This window comes from Lethenteron reissneri, chromosome 24, assembly GCF_015708825.2.
Source record: "Lethenteron reissneri isolate LAM-NWPU_2019-01 chromosome 24, ASM1570882v1, whole genome shotgun sequence".
In the NCBI taxonomy this organism is placed as follows: Eukaryota; Metazoa; Chordata; class Hyperoartia; order Petromyzontiformes; family Petromyzontidae; genus Lethenteron; species Lethenteron reissneri.
Window position 1 is genome coordinate 5,015,005 of NC_083802.1, and position 15,149 is coordinate 5,030,153.

Sequence of the window (15,149 nt, forward strand, 5' to 3'; positions counted from 1 at the left end):
TTCTCAAGGGAAACTAAAGATTCCCATTCGGAGGTCACGTCGCTCGAAGGGATGACGCCGGTGCGCGAGAGAAACGACGGCGAGGCAGAGCCGCAGTAGAGCACGCGTCGCGGGGGACATCCGCCGACAACCGCGGAGACGGATCGATCGGAGATCGGCTCACGGGCAAGAGCACGGAAGATTGGTGCATCGCAGGACCATGCGAGATGGCAATGGTTTGGGGAGGCCTTCATCCAGCCGTGGATTGATTATGGCCGATGATGATGATTATGATGACCCTAAATGTCTATTCTTGTAACAGAAAAGCGTGGCAATGCTTTAAATTGATATAAGCCCGAATAAGTATTGGAATTTATTATCATTTTAAACGTTCTTTTTATCTACCTGAACAACAAAATATATACTTATATATATACATTTTTATAAATACATATCACAAGGATATATTGTACACAGTTGACAACATCATATTAAACCCATCAAATACATAATACTTGTCTTTCTGGTCTCACATTCTCCACCTCACATTCCCACCATCTCCTTCCCTCCTCCCTCTCTCTCCCTCACTTCCTCTCTCCCTCACTCCCGCTTCCTCTGCCCTCCACCCTTGGTGTCCTCTTTGACTCTCCCCTCACTTCTTCCACCCACATCGCCGCAAAGCACTTGCATCTGCCACTTTCCTCTCTTCAAAATCTGGAAAATCCGCCCTCTAACTTGACTCCTGGTTCATTCTGTGCTCTTTACTCGTCTGGACGTCTGTGAAAATGAGCTTCATAGCTCATCGGATTCCTCCTCCAGTATAAATACATATTCTGATTCTGCCTGGACTATGTTTTTGGTCTCCCTATCTGCACTCTCACTCCGTTCCAAACTCATATTTAATTCACACTTTACCTCTCCTTCAACTTCACTGGCTTCCTGTTTACTATCGCTGTCTTTTCAAATACCTTTCACTCGTCTTTAAATATCTCCATGGCCTTACCAACCTTATCTTGCCTCTCTCATCTCTTTTATGTCACCTCTCATCCTCTTCGTTCACAATCTTACGTCTCTCTGTCCTTCCTCCCTGTGTCCAATCTGGTGTTTGATCATTCTCCATTCCTTGCACCCCTACACTGGAATACACTTCTCCTGTACATGAGCAGCCCCCTACTCCTTAACCTCGTTCCATTCTCTCTCAAAGCTTCACCTCTTCTCCGTTGCCAATTCCCTTCCTCTCCCCTCGCCCCTCCACTCCGTCCGGTCCCTCGTCTGCCCTTTCGTGACCCCCACAAGTCCTCTCTTGAAGTCACTCATTCCTCGGCCTTTGCATGCCCCTGCCATCTAAATCACTCGATTTGTGTTACCGCTTTGAAAGTGACGTGAAGTGCCTTGAGCTAAGGCGCTATATCAATATTAAATGCGAAGTAGATTTAGTAAAATTATATTACTTTACGGGCCTTTTGTCAACCCACTGCGGAATGAAAACCTCGCCCCATGCCCTGTTGGACATGGAGATACCACGGTGAGTTGCACTGCCCCGCCGAGTGCTTTCTGAGCATGGCTAGCAATTGTGGTAGATGTGTGTACGTGCACAGCCCTTTTGTCAATGCACTGCTGGATGTGGGTCACGCCACATCTGTGTGGGTCGTGTTACTTGACCATACTTCACCATGTTAATCTAAGCTGTCTTGTGGTTGTTGTTGTTTAACTTGCATTCCACTGAGATTTTTGCACACAGCGTTGGTGTACGGTGTTTTTTCTGCAATATTTTTGCTGTCTTTTCTTGGATTTTCTGTTTGCACTTAGTCACATATTCACTTTAAGATGTTTTTTGTTCATGTTTTTGTTTTTTGTTTGTTGCAGTTGCATCCGATTCAAGAGCTGAATGGCTCACAGGGCTATACCTAATAAATGAACTAGAACTTGTTATGCAGTGCGGGTTGGTGAAAGGCACAGCACGGTTGGCTACATATGTTGCAAAACAAGTTCACCATCGGCACATATATATAAGTATAAAACAATGGAATTGTACATAGATGGATTTGTCTTTACTGCCCACCATGCAGCCCCACAAGCCCCATGGCAACCTGTGTGTTCATGGTGGTCTTCAAGCAATTCCCAAGTTACAACCCTGCTGAGCTGACATGACAAGTATTCTTAGGTTTTTTTTTCATTAATTGTAATGTTTTACCTACGTGACTTTACCGAAAAAACCTAAGAATATGAATCCTTGCAGTCACGAAAGCTTCAAATCTAGAATTAGTGACATGACAAGACCTGGCGCATTCCAGGCGATTACGTCATGGGTAGATGTTTCTGCCTCTTAGGATTCCTTTTCGAACCAGACTCCCACCAAGGTTTGAGTTGCATTCTATTGTGGAGCACACTCTATCGTCACTAATAATGAACCAGCATTATTTACAACTTTGGCTAGGCGGTGTGAAAGTGCTTGCTTGCTTGCTGGGTGAAGGAGGATGGTTACCTCGGAGGCTGGTATTGATTTGCAATAGTTGCAGGATCTGTCAAATAGAAAGAAATGATAGCCGGGTGGGGTGGTATCAATAGCATTAACCATGATCTCTGATTTTGAACTTTCTTTGAAATATTAAAAGTGATATTTTGGACTTTTCACTTTCGACATTTTATATACGGACTGCATGAAGAATGAAACACGCAAACACGCGCGCAGTTTAACAGTATATTTTACAATGTGATACATATACAGGTGGAAAGTCAAAAAAACACATATCAGCATCTTCGCTTGTTTTTTTAGAAACTGCAGACATGCACCTTGTGGCTTGCCTTTAGGGAACTGTAGAGCTAGCACATAGACACATCCACTGATAAATATAATCCAAATACCGATGGGCAATTTATCAGGAATAACAAAAACAAAGGTTATATTAAGAGATCGTGTTCAATTGTGTTACAGCAACACCGTAGTTCAAACATCACTTGTGTTTAGAAATCATATTTAGATATAAAGAGGGAAAAAATAACGTTTGGTTTATGGACCTTTCTGAATTTTTAAGTCAACTTAATTTTTTTTGTCCCAATAAATTCGTAACACATGCTATTCTTAAATGTGGCCAAAATATCAAAGATATTTTCAGAAATTCTATCATTTAAACTGTTCATAACTACTTCCAATACAAATAATTTTCTTCTATGTAGTAACACTTTTTACACCATTTCTGGGCATTGACATTTCAATATAGTGCTTGTATTGTATTCATTTTTTTAAGGCCAGGGCACACAGAGATGAGAAGTGGCATTTTATTCCCACTAGAAAAATAAAGCTCATAAAATACTGAACGTACGTTTGCTACGCAACAGTTATTTGTACGCACACATTGTGTTCATCGAGAAAGGGCAGGGTCACCAAACCGCAACTTATTGATTGAAAGATGGTTGCCATTCCGCTTCAACCCTGTAAACAAACGCGGTGAAGGATAAGCAACGAGACCAAACACCAGAAAACAAAAAACCCTTTTCGAAATGCAAGTATTTAATTATTTTAAAGGTTGCCAACTGACTTGGAGAACCAGCACATATATTTAATTTAATTATTCGGTTGTAATTTCTCAAAATAGACACCTAATCACGGATGGCTGAATTATAATTGTGTTAATTTATTGAACTATAGTTGTTCCAATGTTCATCATCATTATGCTACTGTTGATATACTGAACGATGCTTGTTTGTCGAGCAATTCTGCTTTTAACTTGGAAACTACATTGAACACCGGGATAAATCCCTGTCACATGACGAGGTGATGCTCGATGTGCTGGCCAAAGCTAGATTAAGTGTGCGATTTAGCGGTCGAACAAACGCTACTCTTCAGATTTGCAACGTTTTTGCTTTATATGCTGAACTGAAAGGTAAGTTAAATAAGAAAAATGGTGATCCGCAGATTTAGCCATTAAATACAAATTTGGCAGGTGTGACAAAGAATTGCTTAATGCCCTCAGATCAAATCAATTTGCCTGGATCTAAGTGAAGCTGCTAAACACAATTACAACTGAGCAATATTTGTGACTTTGCCCTCAAATTGATTGAAGATGGGGCATAAGATGTTGACATAAACCATAAACGTCATGACAGCACTCGATATTATGAAATAGACGTGATGTATTCCAGGTGCTACCTATCTGGTTGTGCGAACTTTGCGAACCTGGAGTTGGTATTGCCTGCCAATAAACGCAAATGAACGACGAGCCACAGATATCTGTTAGAGAAAACAAACCGCATTTGCAGCACGTGGTGCCATCGCCACAGCGCACTGCAATACGAGCCGATTGGTGGTAGTCCTGAGCATAGCCGTATCTCGGCAACGTATCTGTAAAATAACGTGTGTCAGTGCATCGCAGTAAATTGTAAAATTGTAACAGAAAAGGATTCAAAATGTTAATAACAAACACTTAATGTTGTATCTTGATGTCTGATGTTTACCCACTGGCTTGACAGGTTGGGCTCTAACAAGGGATTAAGTGTGCCAACATGAACAAGTGGTACTCTACCTTTAACCCGAGTCATACGCTCCGGCTTATGGAGGTTAGGCTGTTGTGTGGTATTAAATGGGATTAGTGTCAAAAGGAAGATTTCCAAGTAAATCTATTCCATAGCTTACCCTCTAAAATAATAGACGGCTAGGTTTTGGCGTCCTCTGGTCTAACACCATTTGAGACGAGGCTCAAGAGAAAGCTGTCTCTGGTGTGGACCAATCAATTGCAAGGACAATGCATATATTATCAGAGTATGTTTTTGTTTGCATTCTGACCACAAGCATTGTGGTTAATGCAGACATGATTCTTTGTAACAGGTTTCCGTTTGGTGTTTTAACATCTTAACACCTGTTTTGTTGCCAAAAAAAAGGGAAAAACCTATTATCAGGTGGCTAGATATTAGTATATTTGAGGCTCGACCCCCTAAGTGCATTGTGAAGTATTACACAAGTACAAATACAGTGAGGCCTTCTGATCTTTGAAAGAGCAGTCGTGTGTAAATGATTGTGTGTTGCACTCACAGCAGCCAAACATTCAACAAATACAGCGATGCTTCTACGAAGAGGCAGACAACAGGAATTTGTTGGCAATCATTAAAAACATGTTGGATTACAGATATGGCGATGAGATTACAAACATACCACGAACTCTAATCGAGCACTTTGTGTTGTCAGAATTAGAAGGTGTTAAGCTGTCACCTGGATCTTTGCAGCTTTATCAGACGGAAATGATGAACAAACCATGGCCACCGATGAATAGTGCACAATATAAATTCGGGAGTGGATTATTATTTTCATAACCTAGAAGAAAAAATGTCACCACTTTGAAGCTAACCCAATTAAAGTAATTATTTCTATGTAAAATGCAAGTAGACTTAAAAGTTCCATCCTTTTCTGTTATTTGCAATCATGGGCTATTTGTTAAAATCATAAATTATTATCTTCTAAGAAAAATGATGTAGTTCATCATGTTGGCTAATTAACGTAATAAAATATATGATTTTATACCGGAAGTTATAAGTACATTAATCCATTGGTAAAAAAAAAATATGTTCTACACAAATTATCTGTCATGGCCAGTGAACCATCATCGAATAAAACTTACAAGGAAGAAAAATCATGAATGTGCATGGATCCTGAATGCGCTTTCCAAACACACGTTTGCCCTCATGAGTATTGAATTAGCGATAATGACGTTACATTCCAAGCCACGCGTCATGTGACGTCGCATGTCATGTGACGTCGCACGTTCGCATCACACTTAATGGTGCCGTCGGGAAGCGGGGGCAAGGTGCGCGCACATCACACGTGACATCATCATCTTGGTGGGCACAGATCAACCTTCTTGCGCTGGTTTTCTATCGTCACGTTTTGGTCAGCCCCTTTTTGATCGATTTAGCCGGATTTCTCTCAGACTAAGTGGCTAATAGCGAGGCAAATTTAAAGTAAGATTTTATACGAATTGGATCAACTTCATGAGATTCATAATGCCTCCCCCCCCCCTCCCATTACAGATGGACTGACAGAACTAAAGTATAAATGCTTTCAACCGTAGTCAGGAAGCATTAAAACGAAAGGAAAAAAAAGACATACATTTAATAATACAGTTGAAGTCCTTTGTTAAATATAGTTAGAAAAAAATGTTGCATTGCATCACATGCCAAGAATAAAAACGATGAAGTGATCTTTTCGTCCTTGTTAGAATTTTCATTTTTAAAAAGACACTGCTGCGGGAAATGTAAGGCTGCAGTGCTGTTACATCAGAAGCCTTAGAAAAAGATAACAAGCTATAACATTACCTAGTTAAAAAAAGTCCACCTGATGTAAAAAATAAACACAATTTATGTTACAAAGTGTCTAAACGTTGTTGTGGGTTTATTTTTACATTTCTTTGTACATTTGAAGTCTCTCATAATCCTAGCAAACCCGGTGTCATTTAAAATTGCAGTCCACATAGCAGGTACCATATTTCAAAATGAATATTTCCATGGTGTCACCAGGTGAGTGGCCGGGTTTCTGCAGGTCACAGAGTTCATGAATCTAAACATCGTTGTGTCGACGGAAGTTTTTTAATGTAGTGGCTCTGGGAAACTTTGGTACGCGCTCTATGTACAGCACCACTTCTTTGGGAAGACTGTGGGGTTGTTAATGGCGTGAAAACAATGCAATTGTCAAACATCGTCAATGTCACCCAACATGTGCTTTCAATCTCTCCGGGAAAAAAAAATGTACAAGTCCGTGGTCGTTTCTTTTCATAACTTAGCCACTGAGATGTTAAAATTCCATGAGACATCTCTACTTGGAAGACCAAATGACTGTAGGGGTCATGGCTTAGCAGTGCATTCAACGATGAAACCAGGCAGGCTCTGTAGAGAACGGTCACAAGAAGAATTCTTGGGCTTCAGCAGGACCTTTGTCTGTCCCAGCTTTTATCCGGATGACCTCCTCCTCCTCGTGAGAGCTTTCACAACTGTAACAGAGGAAGGTGGGGGAGCAGCATTAACCCCACGTATTCCCACACAAAAGGGATGTTGCCATGCTTTATAATAAAAAAAATAGATATTTAAAAGCCGCATATAGTCCACACACAAAAGGGTCAGAAAGCGCATGTTCTTTTACGGCTCATTAATTTGGCACACAGAGCTTCTTGCTCAGTAAGCTTACACAGGTGTTACAAGTACCGTGTTAGGTGCGGGGGGAGGCAAGAGAGTGTGGTTGGGGTGCGGTGGGGGGAGGAGGAGGAGGGGGGGGATCTTCGGAACCACGTAAATCACGAGAACGTTTCATTAAGGGAATTCCTAGATTCACGGTGCAGCCACGGGCACATGAACACACGGTAAGGTAAAGGTAACACGCTACATACAAGCATCTGCACGCACGGTTACACAATTCGTTTTTTTATTTACAAATTAAAGATTTGGCTACAAATAATACGCTATAAACATTGCACTTAAATTTGCACGTGCATTAACTATACCACGAGTATATATACCACACAAGTAGAGTACGTGCGTGTGCATTATACGACACTTGCAACACATGAATGGCGATTGTCCTGCCAGAATGTCTGTCTCAGTTTAAATGCATGATGCTTTTTGGGGCACGAAGCCAGTGTAAGATTTCTAGATTTGAAGCTTTCGTGACTGCAAGGATTCATATTCTTAGGTTTTTTCGGTAAAGTCACGTAGGTAAAAAATTTAAATTAATGAAACTTAGAAGATTTGGGAGGGGTGCAGGCCTCAGCAGACACCCACCATGTGGCTGCTGCTCTGCTGAGAACCGACTGGCAACACAGTGCCATCCGGGGGGGCGGGGGGGCACTGAACCGCGCTACTGACAACGCAGCCTCGTGCGGGGCGACAATTAAATGTCTCTGGAAGTCTCCCGTCTGCTTTTTTTTCTCCCCCCACACTTATGCTCAAACCTGTACTCAGGACATTGCTATATTGTGCACTTTTGGACCATAGCAACCCCCCCCTACAAAAAAAAATCACTCACAAGTGGCGCTGCAATCACTGTCCTAAAATATACTGATACATGTGAAAGGATAAACAACACGATGGTGGGTGTGGGTGTGGTGAGTTTAACGAGCTGGTAAGCCAGTTCCAATGAGTGAAGATTCACTCTCTATTTTTAATAATACACAGAGCCGATTTCAAATAGACTCTGTTGTGGTTTGGTTGGAATGCAGTCCTCACTGAACCTTACCGCTTTAGTGGACTTCACATTGTAAGAGAGATTTCCCACTGTAAGTCACTCAGACCTTATTCTTTGTTTCTTTCGGTTAAGTCACGTCTAAAGATAAAATAATAAATTAAAATAATAGCATATTACGACGTTTCGATTGCAACACAAGCAATCATCATCAGGCATAAAAGAAATAGCAACAAAAATCTAACTAGAAAACTATAGACAGACATACAAGCAGACAGACATCACAACGGCACACAGAGAGATATCGGCACAAAGAGAGGGGTCGTTTCTGTGACGGTCCCTTAAATATAGACGTGACTTAACCGAAAGAAACAAAGAATAATTCCTGCAGTCACGAAAGCTCCAAAATTAAGATTCACTCCGACCTGTGCTTCCTCCCTCGAAGAGAGAGACACATTCAGGGTCCTTCTCCCTCCTGTGTTAGTTCAGCCAATGGGCAATGCTAAAGGCGCCTTTCTGCACATTAATTACCCTCTCCCATTCTCCCACAAATCACACAGGCCCCCTTCTCTCCCAGCAGTGAAATACGCTTCCCCTCCCTTCCACACCGGCTTTACAATATAAACTACTCCTTCGCTTTAGCGCCCTAAGGCTCGACAACGGGGAAGACCACTGTATTCTTTTCTTGCTCGGTTTGAAATCGGAAAATGGTTTTCCCTCTACCACCTTATCTTGTACATTAGTAACAATACACGTTGCATTGTCAGCAGTGTGCACGTGGCGTTCACATAAAAGTGACACACCCCAAGCACATCAGGGTTCCTATCACGCCTGAGTATACAGGAGGTTGTGGGTTCGATCCCGACACTGAAGCCTGTAAATTTGGAGCTTGCATGTTCTCCCAGTGGTCACGTGGATTTTTCTCCTGGTCCGCCGGTTTTTCCCTCCACATTTGAGAAACATGCATTTCGAGTATTTGGGCTGCTATAAATTTCCCCATAAGCCATTTCGCTGAGCTATCATTTGTGGCCAGGTCGCTTCTGAAAAAGAGCAATATATCTCAGTGAGCCTTACCTGTTAAAATAAATATATTTTTAATAGTTTAAACCAGCCAGATGCACTCCACATACGCGCTACGAGGCAGGTTCTCAATCAGAAACAATGTTTGTGTTCCACAGTAACCACATGTGATAGTTATTCTAAATTCACGCTTATTTTGCTTGTTTTTACTAATTCAATTCACTACAATACCTTTATTGTTTTTTATTTTATAAAACAGTCCATCGATTCCAATGCTTCCCAAAATATTACCAATTAAGGATTTGAGTGTTGCTTGCCGCTAGGAGAGATTTCGATTTTAATACACCAAATAGGAATTCCTTTGGAACTGGCGAACGTATCATTTCACGCGCGATTCATAACATGAACGATGCACAAAACATCGTATCAATAGTTGTTCTTGTTAGGAAGAACACTGCTTCGTTCAGTTTTAACACTCTCACACTTTTAGTTATTCCTGCAAGGATAGATTTAATGAGTGGTAGGCCCTCGACAAGACGAGGGCCTACCGCTATACTGTAGTCATGGTTGATGAGTTATCTTCTACTCATTGGTGGTGTCTACATGCGCAACTACGTTCCCAAAAAGAGAACATCATGGGTGGGTATCGTACCCAACGCACTGAATTCTATAAATGTTGCTTTCAAGATGTAATCTTCAATCCCATTTTGTGGATAGGCTTCTTGAACTCCCACATCGCAATGCTCAAAGCCCATTGTATTGTTGACTTGCACCACATTGGGATTTTTGCACGCAGCGTTTTAATAGGTTTTTTGTAATGTTTGCTGGTTTATTCCAGGATGTTTCTGTTACGCGTCGTCGCTTTAAGATGTTCTGTGTTCATATGTTGTTTGTTGCGGTTGCACCCGACTTAAGAGCCGAATGGCTCACAGGGCTATACCTAATAAATAAACTTGAACTTGTAATAACAACGCATTCAAAATGCTTTGCCACCTGATTTCTGATGACAACCCGTATACTTGCATGTTGATGCCCCATTCTTTCACCCATTACTCCTGAGGCTGTCATCATACAGTAACTCCCAACTCTCCTTCATAAATCCATAGTTTCACTGTCTACGCAGATTATCATTTTGTGCATTTAAGGCTAAGTTACTTGCCTTACCTGTTTGGTACAGAATTTGCACAGTGCCAAATGTGAACTTAGCATTGTCCTAATTAATTATTAATCTCGGATGCACAAAGCATTGTATTATTAATCTGGATTAATAATTAACAATTAGGCCAACTTCCTGTCACTAGTCTCTGATTCTTCAAATGTGAAGATTGGGTCAGCTTACTCTGTACAGCCATCGCCGAGTTAATCAAGGCGATAGAAATGTAATTCTATCTCATGTCACAGTATTGGAGTTAGTGATCGAAAGGACATCGAGCGGGAGCCACTCATCTCCCACGTGTGTGAGTGTGATTGACTAACTGGAGGCTCACCTGCCTCTGCTAACCAAGGCTATGATTACTCAAGAGTCACACTGCCCTGATGTGGATGTCATTAGTCTACTGAAGGCTCATCTGCCTTTGGTAATACTGACAATCCATGGTCTCACTATCCTGCTGTGGCTGCTATTGGCCGGTATGTATGTTGGACTTTTTTCGCACTGTACGTAGCCAGCCATGCTAAGCAGAGGCTTACTGCATGCTTATTTCAAGATTCAAGAGCGAAATCAAGACATGATTGCGAGTATATCTTGCCAACGCGTCCAACCCTGTTAGATCCGGCAGTTGACCTCCAAGATTGATTATTTCCATTGGTAATCTACAATTACCCAGGAAACAACGAACCTTCCAGAGCCATTAATTTTTTTGGAAAGCTCAACATCCATTGTGAGATGGCCAGGAGATGTCAATGGAGCAACAGATTCTTGAATATCTCTCCCTTGAGAGCGTTGAATGTCACTTCCTCTTATCTGTGGGGTTTCTCCACGTACTCTGAGTTCATCCCGCACGACAGACACTCGTTTAAAAATGAAATTGGCCAAACGTCGCAATTCAGGAACCTCGTGATAAGATAGTCCTGGGTAACTAAAGGGTAATGTTATTGTTATTAGTTGTATTACACTCGAAGTCAACAGAGTCAGTTTAGTCTGCGCCTTCAATGGACTTCCCACTCGCGATGGGGGCATCTTTAATTACGAGGCTGGAGAGTTGGAATTATAAAGACAAACAGAATAGCGGTCCATGGAATGTATATTTTGTCTATGTAACCTACTATACAAAGGCAGGTTCCCATACATTATTTGATTGTATTAAAATATACAGAGTACAATGTTACATTGAAAACACTCCACACTGCTTTGTAGAGCTTGTCAAGTGGACGTGAGTGATTTTAGCTGCACTGATTAAGAGCAGGCAAATTGTGAAAGTGTGTACTTTACACAATTTTGGCGAGCAAATTGGAAACTGGCCACCATGGCTGATCTGGCCAACTTCTTCTTTCGTATCGATTAATAACAGCGGATTAAAGATGTAATTTTAGATTTGTTATCCACTCAATTGTCTGTTCAAATGCAGAGTGGATCTCGTCCGCTCCTCCTTTAAAGGAGTGAAGACAGCAGTGGAGTGTTTACGATGTGGGTCGATGGTTTGGGATTTGTGACCGCACTCGCAGGCCGTCGAATCTTTGATGCGCCGTTTGTGCATCAGGTGGCCGTATCGGCCCTAGCACAGGACCGACCTGCCTGGAGAAGAAAAGTACAGGACGGTGCAGTCCTCTGTGAGAGTAGGAGATGCTCCTGTGCTATCTTGAAGAGGCAGCAGCGCAAATCTACCAAGGAAGGACGTGTGGCTGCACCTCAGAGCTCTACATCCTCCCTGACCTGACCGGTGTGCCACAGAGAATTCCGGGCTCGGATTGGCCTCTTCAGCCATCTGCGCACTCATCAAAACCCAACATAATGACAAACGTGCCATGGTCATCATCAACTTTGATGGACGAACAAGAGAGAAGAGGCCGCATCGGCCATGCCCGGTCCCGATTCGGTTGATGGTCGACTGTTGGCGGCGTGTAAGGTTGAAACTGGGAGGTTTGATGGTAGGGTCCTGTATAAGATGTTTATTTTTGACGTCGGCCGCAGTCCAGAAAACAACAATTACGGCCAACAATTATGGGTAAACGCACTGCGGCGGCAACTTACTTTGATAAAGCTCTTAGCTAGATTGGACGTCAATTACGGTACTTATAACACTAAAGCTTAACCATATCAAAAAATTATAATTGACAACATTTTCATGGATTTTATATTGGCAAATTTACTGCATATTACGAAATTTCCAAAACACAAATAAAATCATAAAAATGAAATCCAAAACACCTTACATTCTTTAAAAAATTCTAGATTAGCTTTGGCACATAATTGATTTACATAAAAGTTAAACTTGTTTTCTGTGAACAGAGATATTTTTGGTATTGAAGCTTAATATCAGGCAGGAAATTCTACACTTTGAAAATTAAAGGTGGAAGTATTTTCTCGGCCTGTCATGGTGCATGCACCCTTGGGCTGCCTGGATTCAATTGGTGAACTCCATGGAGATGAGCTGAAAGCACGATATTAAATTCAGTGAAATGAAAGCAAATATATAATGAGAAAAAATCGAATTAATATGTCAATTATAAAACATAATGCATGATTGATGTGTTAAATATATTTTAGGAATGCACCGTTCTCTATAAAGTAAGGAAGGTTTGTTCTTTGCATACAATTTTAATAACCTTGATCTATTTTTACTTTAACAATTACTATAAAATCACGGGAATGTGACCCCGTCTTTAAATGAGCATTATTTTGCATTGCCTGTGATGTATATATTTAGCCCTTTTTGTCAATGCACTGTTGGATGAGGGCCTCCCCATGCTGAGTGGATCGTAAAGGGTTATTTCACCATACTTCACCACGCTGGTCAGTGCGGGCTGGTTAAGGCGAGGATCATAGATGTACAGATAATGATGCATTATGCTGCACTGCCCTCTACTGCCCAGCATGCAGCCCCTAAGCCTCGAACAACATGTTGTGCGTGGTGATAGCCTACCCGAGACCCACTGCATTTGGGGGAACGGTGAAGCAGTGGTAACCTCTACGCTTCAGCTAGAAGGACCTGTGTTCGATTCCGGATTCGGGCGCCTTTCCGTGTAGAGTGTGTACTTTCACCCTGTGTTCTGCATGGGTTTTCTCTGGGTTCTCTGCTGTCATCTCACAGCTAAAATAAATGTTTATATACGAGCAGCCCACATGTCCTTTAGGCGTGACCATCATCCCAGCATCCCATTAGCACGGTTGGCTATGTACGGTGCAAAAGAAGGTTCCACGTACGTACATCCATCCCTCCAACCAACCAACCAGCAAAACCTTTTTATATTATCGTATGATAATAATGTATCTGGTTGACGAAACTTCCCGAATCTGAAAAATCACCTGTAAATTACTCATTTGGGATTGAGTAATTTGGAATTACAATTGGAAGTACAATCTTGATTTGAAAATAAGTTGAGTATAATGTTGTATTGCCAATGTTGGTCTGACATTGTAACCATGAGGGGCAGGATGGGAATGGTGTGCGATGAAGGAAAAACTGGAGATAAGCAAATAATTTAGAGCTCAGGGAGATTTTATAAAACATTTTTAAAAGACTGTGATTTCACATACATGAAATACAAATATTGACGAAGATTATGAAGTCAGCTACCCTTAACACACGTTGGTCTTGATAACCGTACACGAAGTACAACACATCATGCATAGACAAAGTTGTACACGCATGCATGTCCTGTATATATATCTCTACGTAAACACACACAAAGCACACAGAGACATAAGCTTGGCGCCTGTAACATTCACAAACTTTCCTCAGCTGTTTGAAACTCATGTTGTGCTCTGTTAAGTTATATTCCAGCCCGTGAGAATTTAATTCTGGTATGTACGCGTCTCAAAACAATACTCCTTAGCATTCCTTTGAATGCAAATGGAATGGCCCCAAAGAATTAATGTTCCATAACATTCCATCAGTAAATAAAAATGGCAATAGCATGTGCTCAGAGTGCATGCTGGTGGCCATTACATAACTGTAAAATATGTAGTGTACATTATAAACTGCATCAGATGACGCAACAGCGTCTACTGCGAAAGCAATGCAATATTGCTTTACTAGTTAGTAATTACAATGATCAACACCGTTCCACCATACATCCCAAGTCTCACTTCAGCCAGGCCTAATGCAACTGCATTATTCTTAAGGGCCATTAACTGTCTGCATCTCATAGAGGCAGGGTTCGCTTAATATCGGTTATGGTTGGATATCTTTTCCTTCATTTAAATAGATCGGGGAGGGGGGGGGGGATACACACGTTTGTACTTTTAATACACAATATACAAAGAATGTTTTGACAGCCCCTTATTTGTGCAAGTACTAAGTAGGTAGGCCCACCTACGGTCTTGAGGGCGATACAGGAGTGAGAGGAGAATGTGTGTGTGTTGGGTCTATAGTCACATATGATAACACTATGTAACACGATTTTTGTTCCTAGGCAGGAAGTGTTATTTTTTTATTGCTTATGCTTAAAAAGTATAGAAAGTGGCTATTATTCCCCACAAACTTTGCTTTTGTGACCAGGACTTTATGTGAAGGAAAGACACAAATGCACACCACGTTTTCCCATTGAAAATTAGGTACATATCTAAATATCACTGTCCTGGTCACAAAAGCAAAGCTTGTGGGTAATAATATCCATTTTCTGGACTTTTGAGGCATAAGCAATTCGGAAATAACACAGGGACAAAAACTTGTTGTTTTAGTTACACAGTGTAATAACTGTAAAATGCAGTACATATTCACATAGAATTTCCAATAATTCGAACACGAGAATAATTACAAATAGAAACATAAAAATAAAATTATTATTGCCAAGGCAGGCGGGGGAAACATAATGCAAAGCTGCAGGG

The 15,149-nt window shown here is 41.3% G+C and overlaps 1 protein-coding gene across 1 annotated transcript in view; it reads right to left on the reverse strand.

Moving 5' to 3' along the window:
* Positions 1-2,672: 2,672 nt before the first annotated feature.
* The window catches only part of SNCAIP (synuclein alpha interacting protein), a 228,152-nt gene continuing 215,675 nt past the window's right edge, over positions 2,673-15,149 (reverse strand). Inside the window, 1 exon segment of the mRNA XM_061558015.1 lies at positions 2,673-6,956. Coding sequence (XP_061413999.1) covers positions 6,866-6,956 — 91 coding nt within the window. The 3' untranslated portion in view covers positions 2,673-6,865.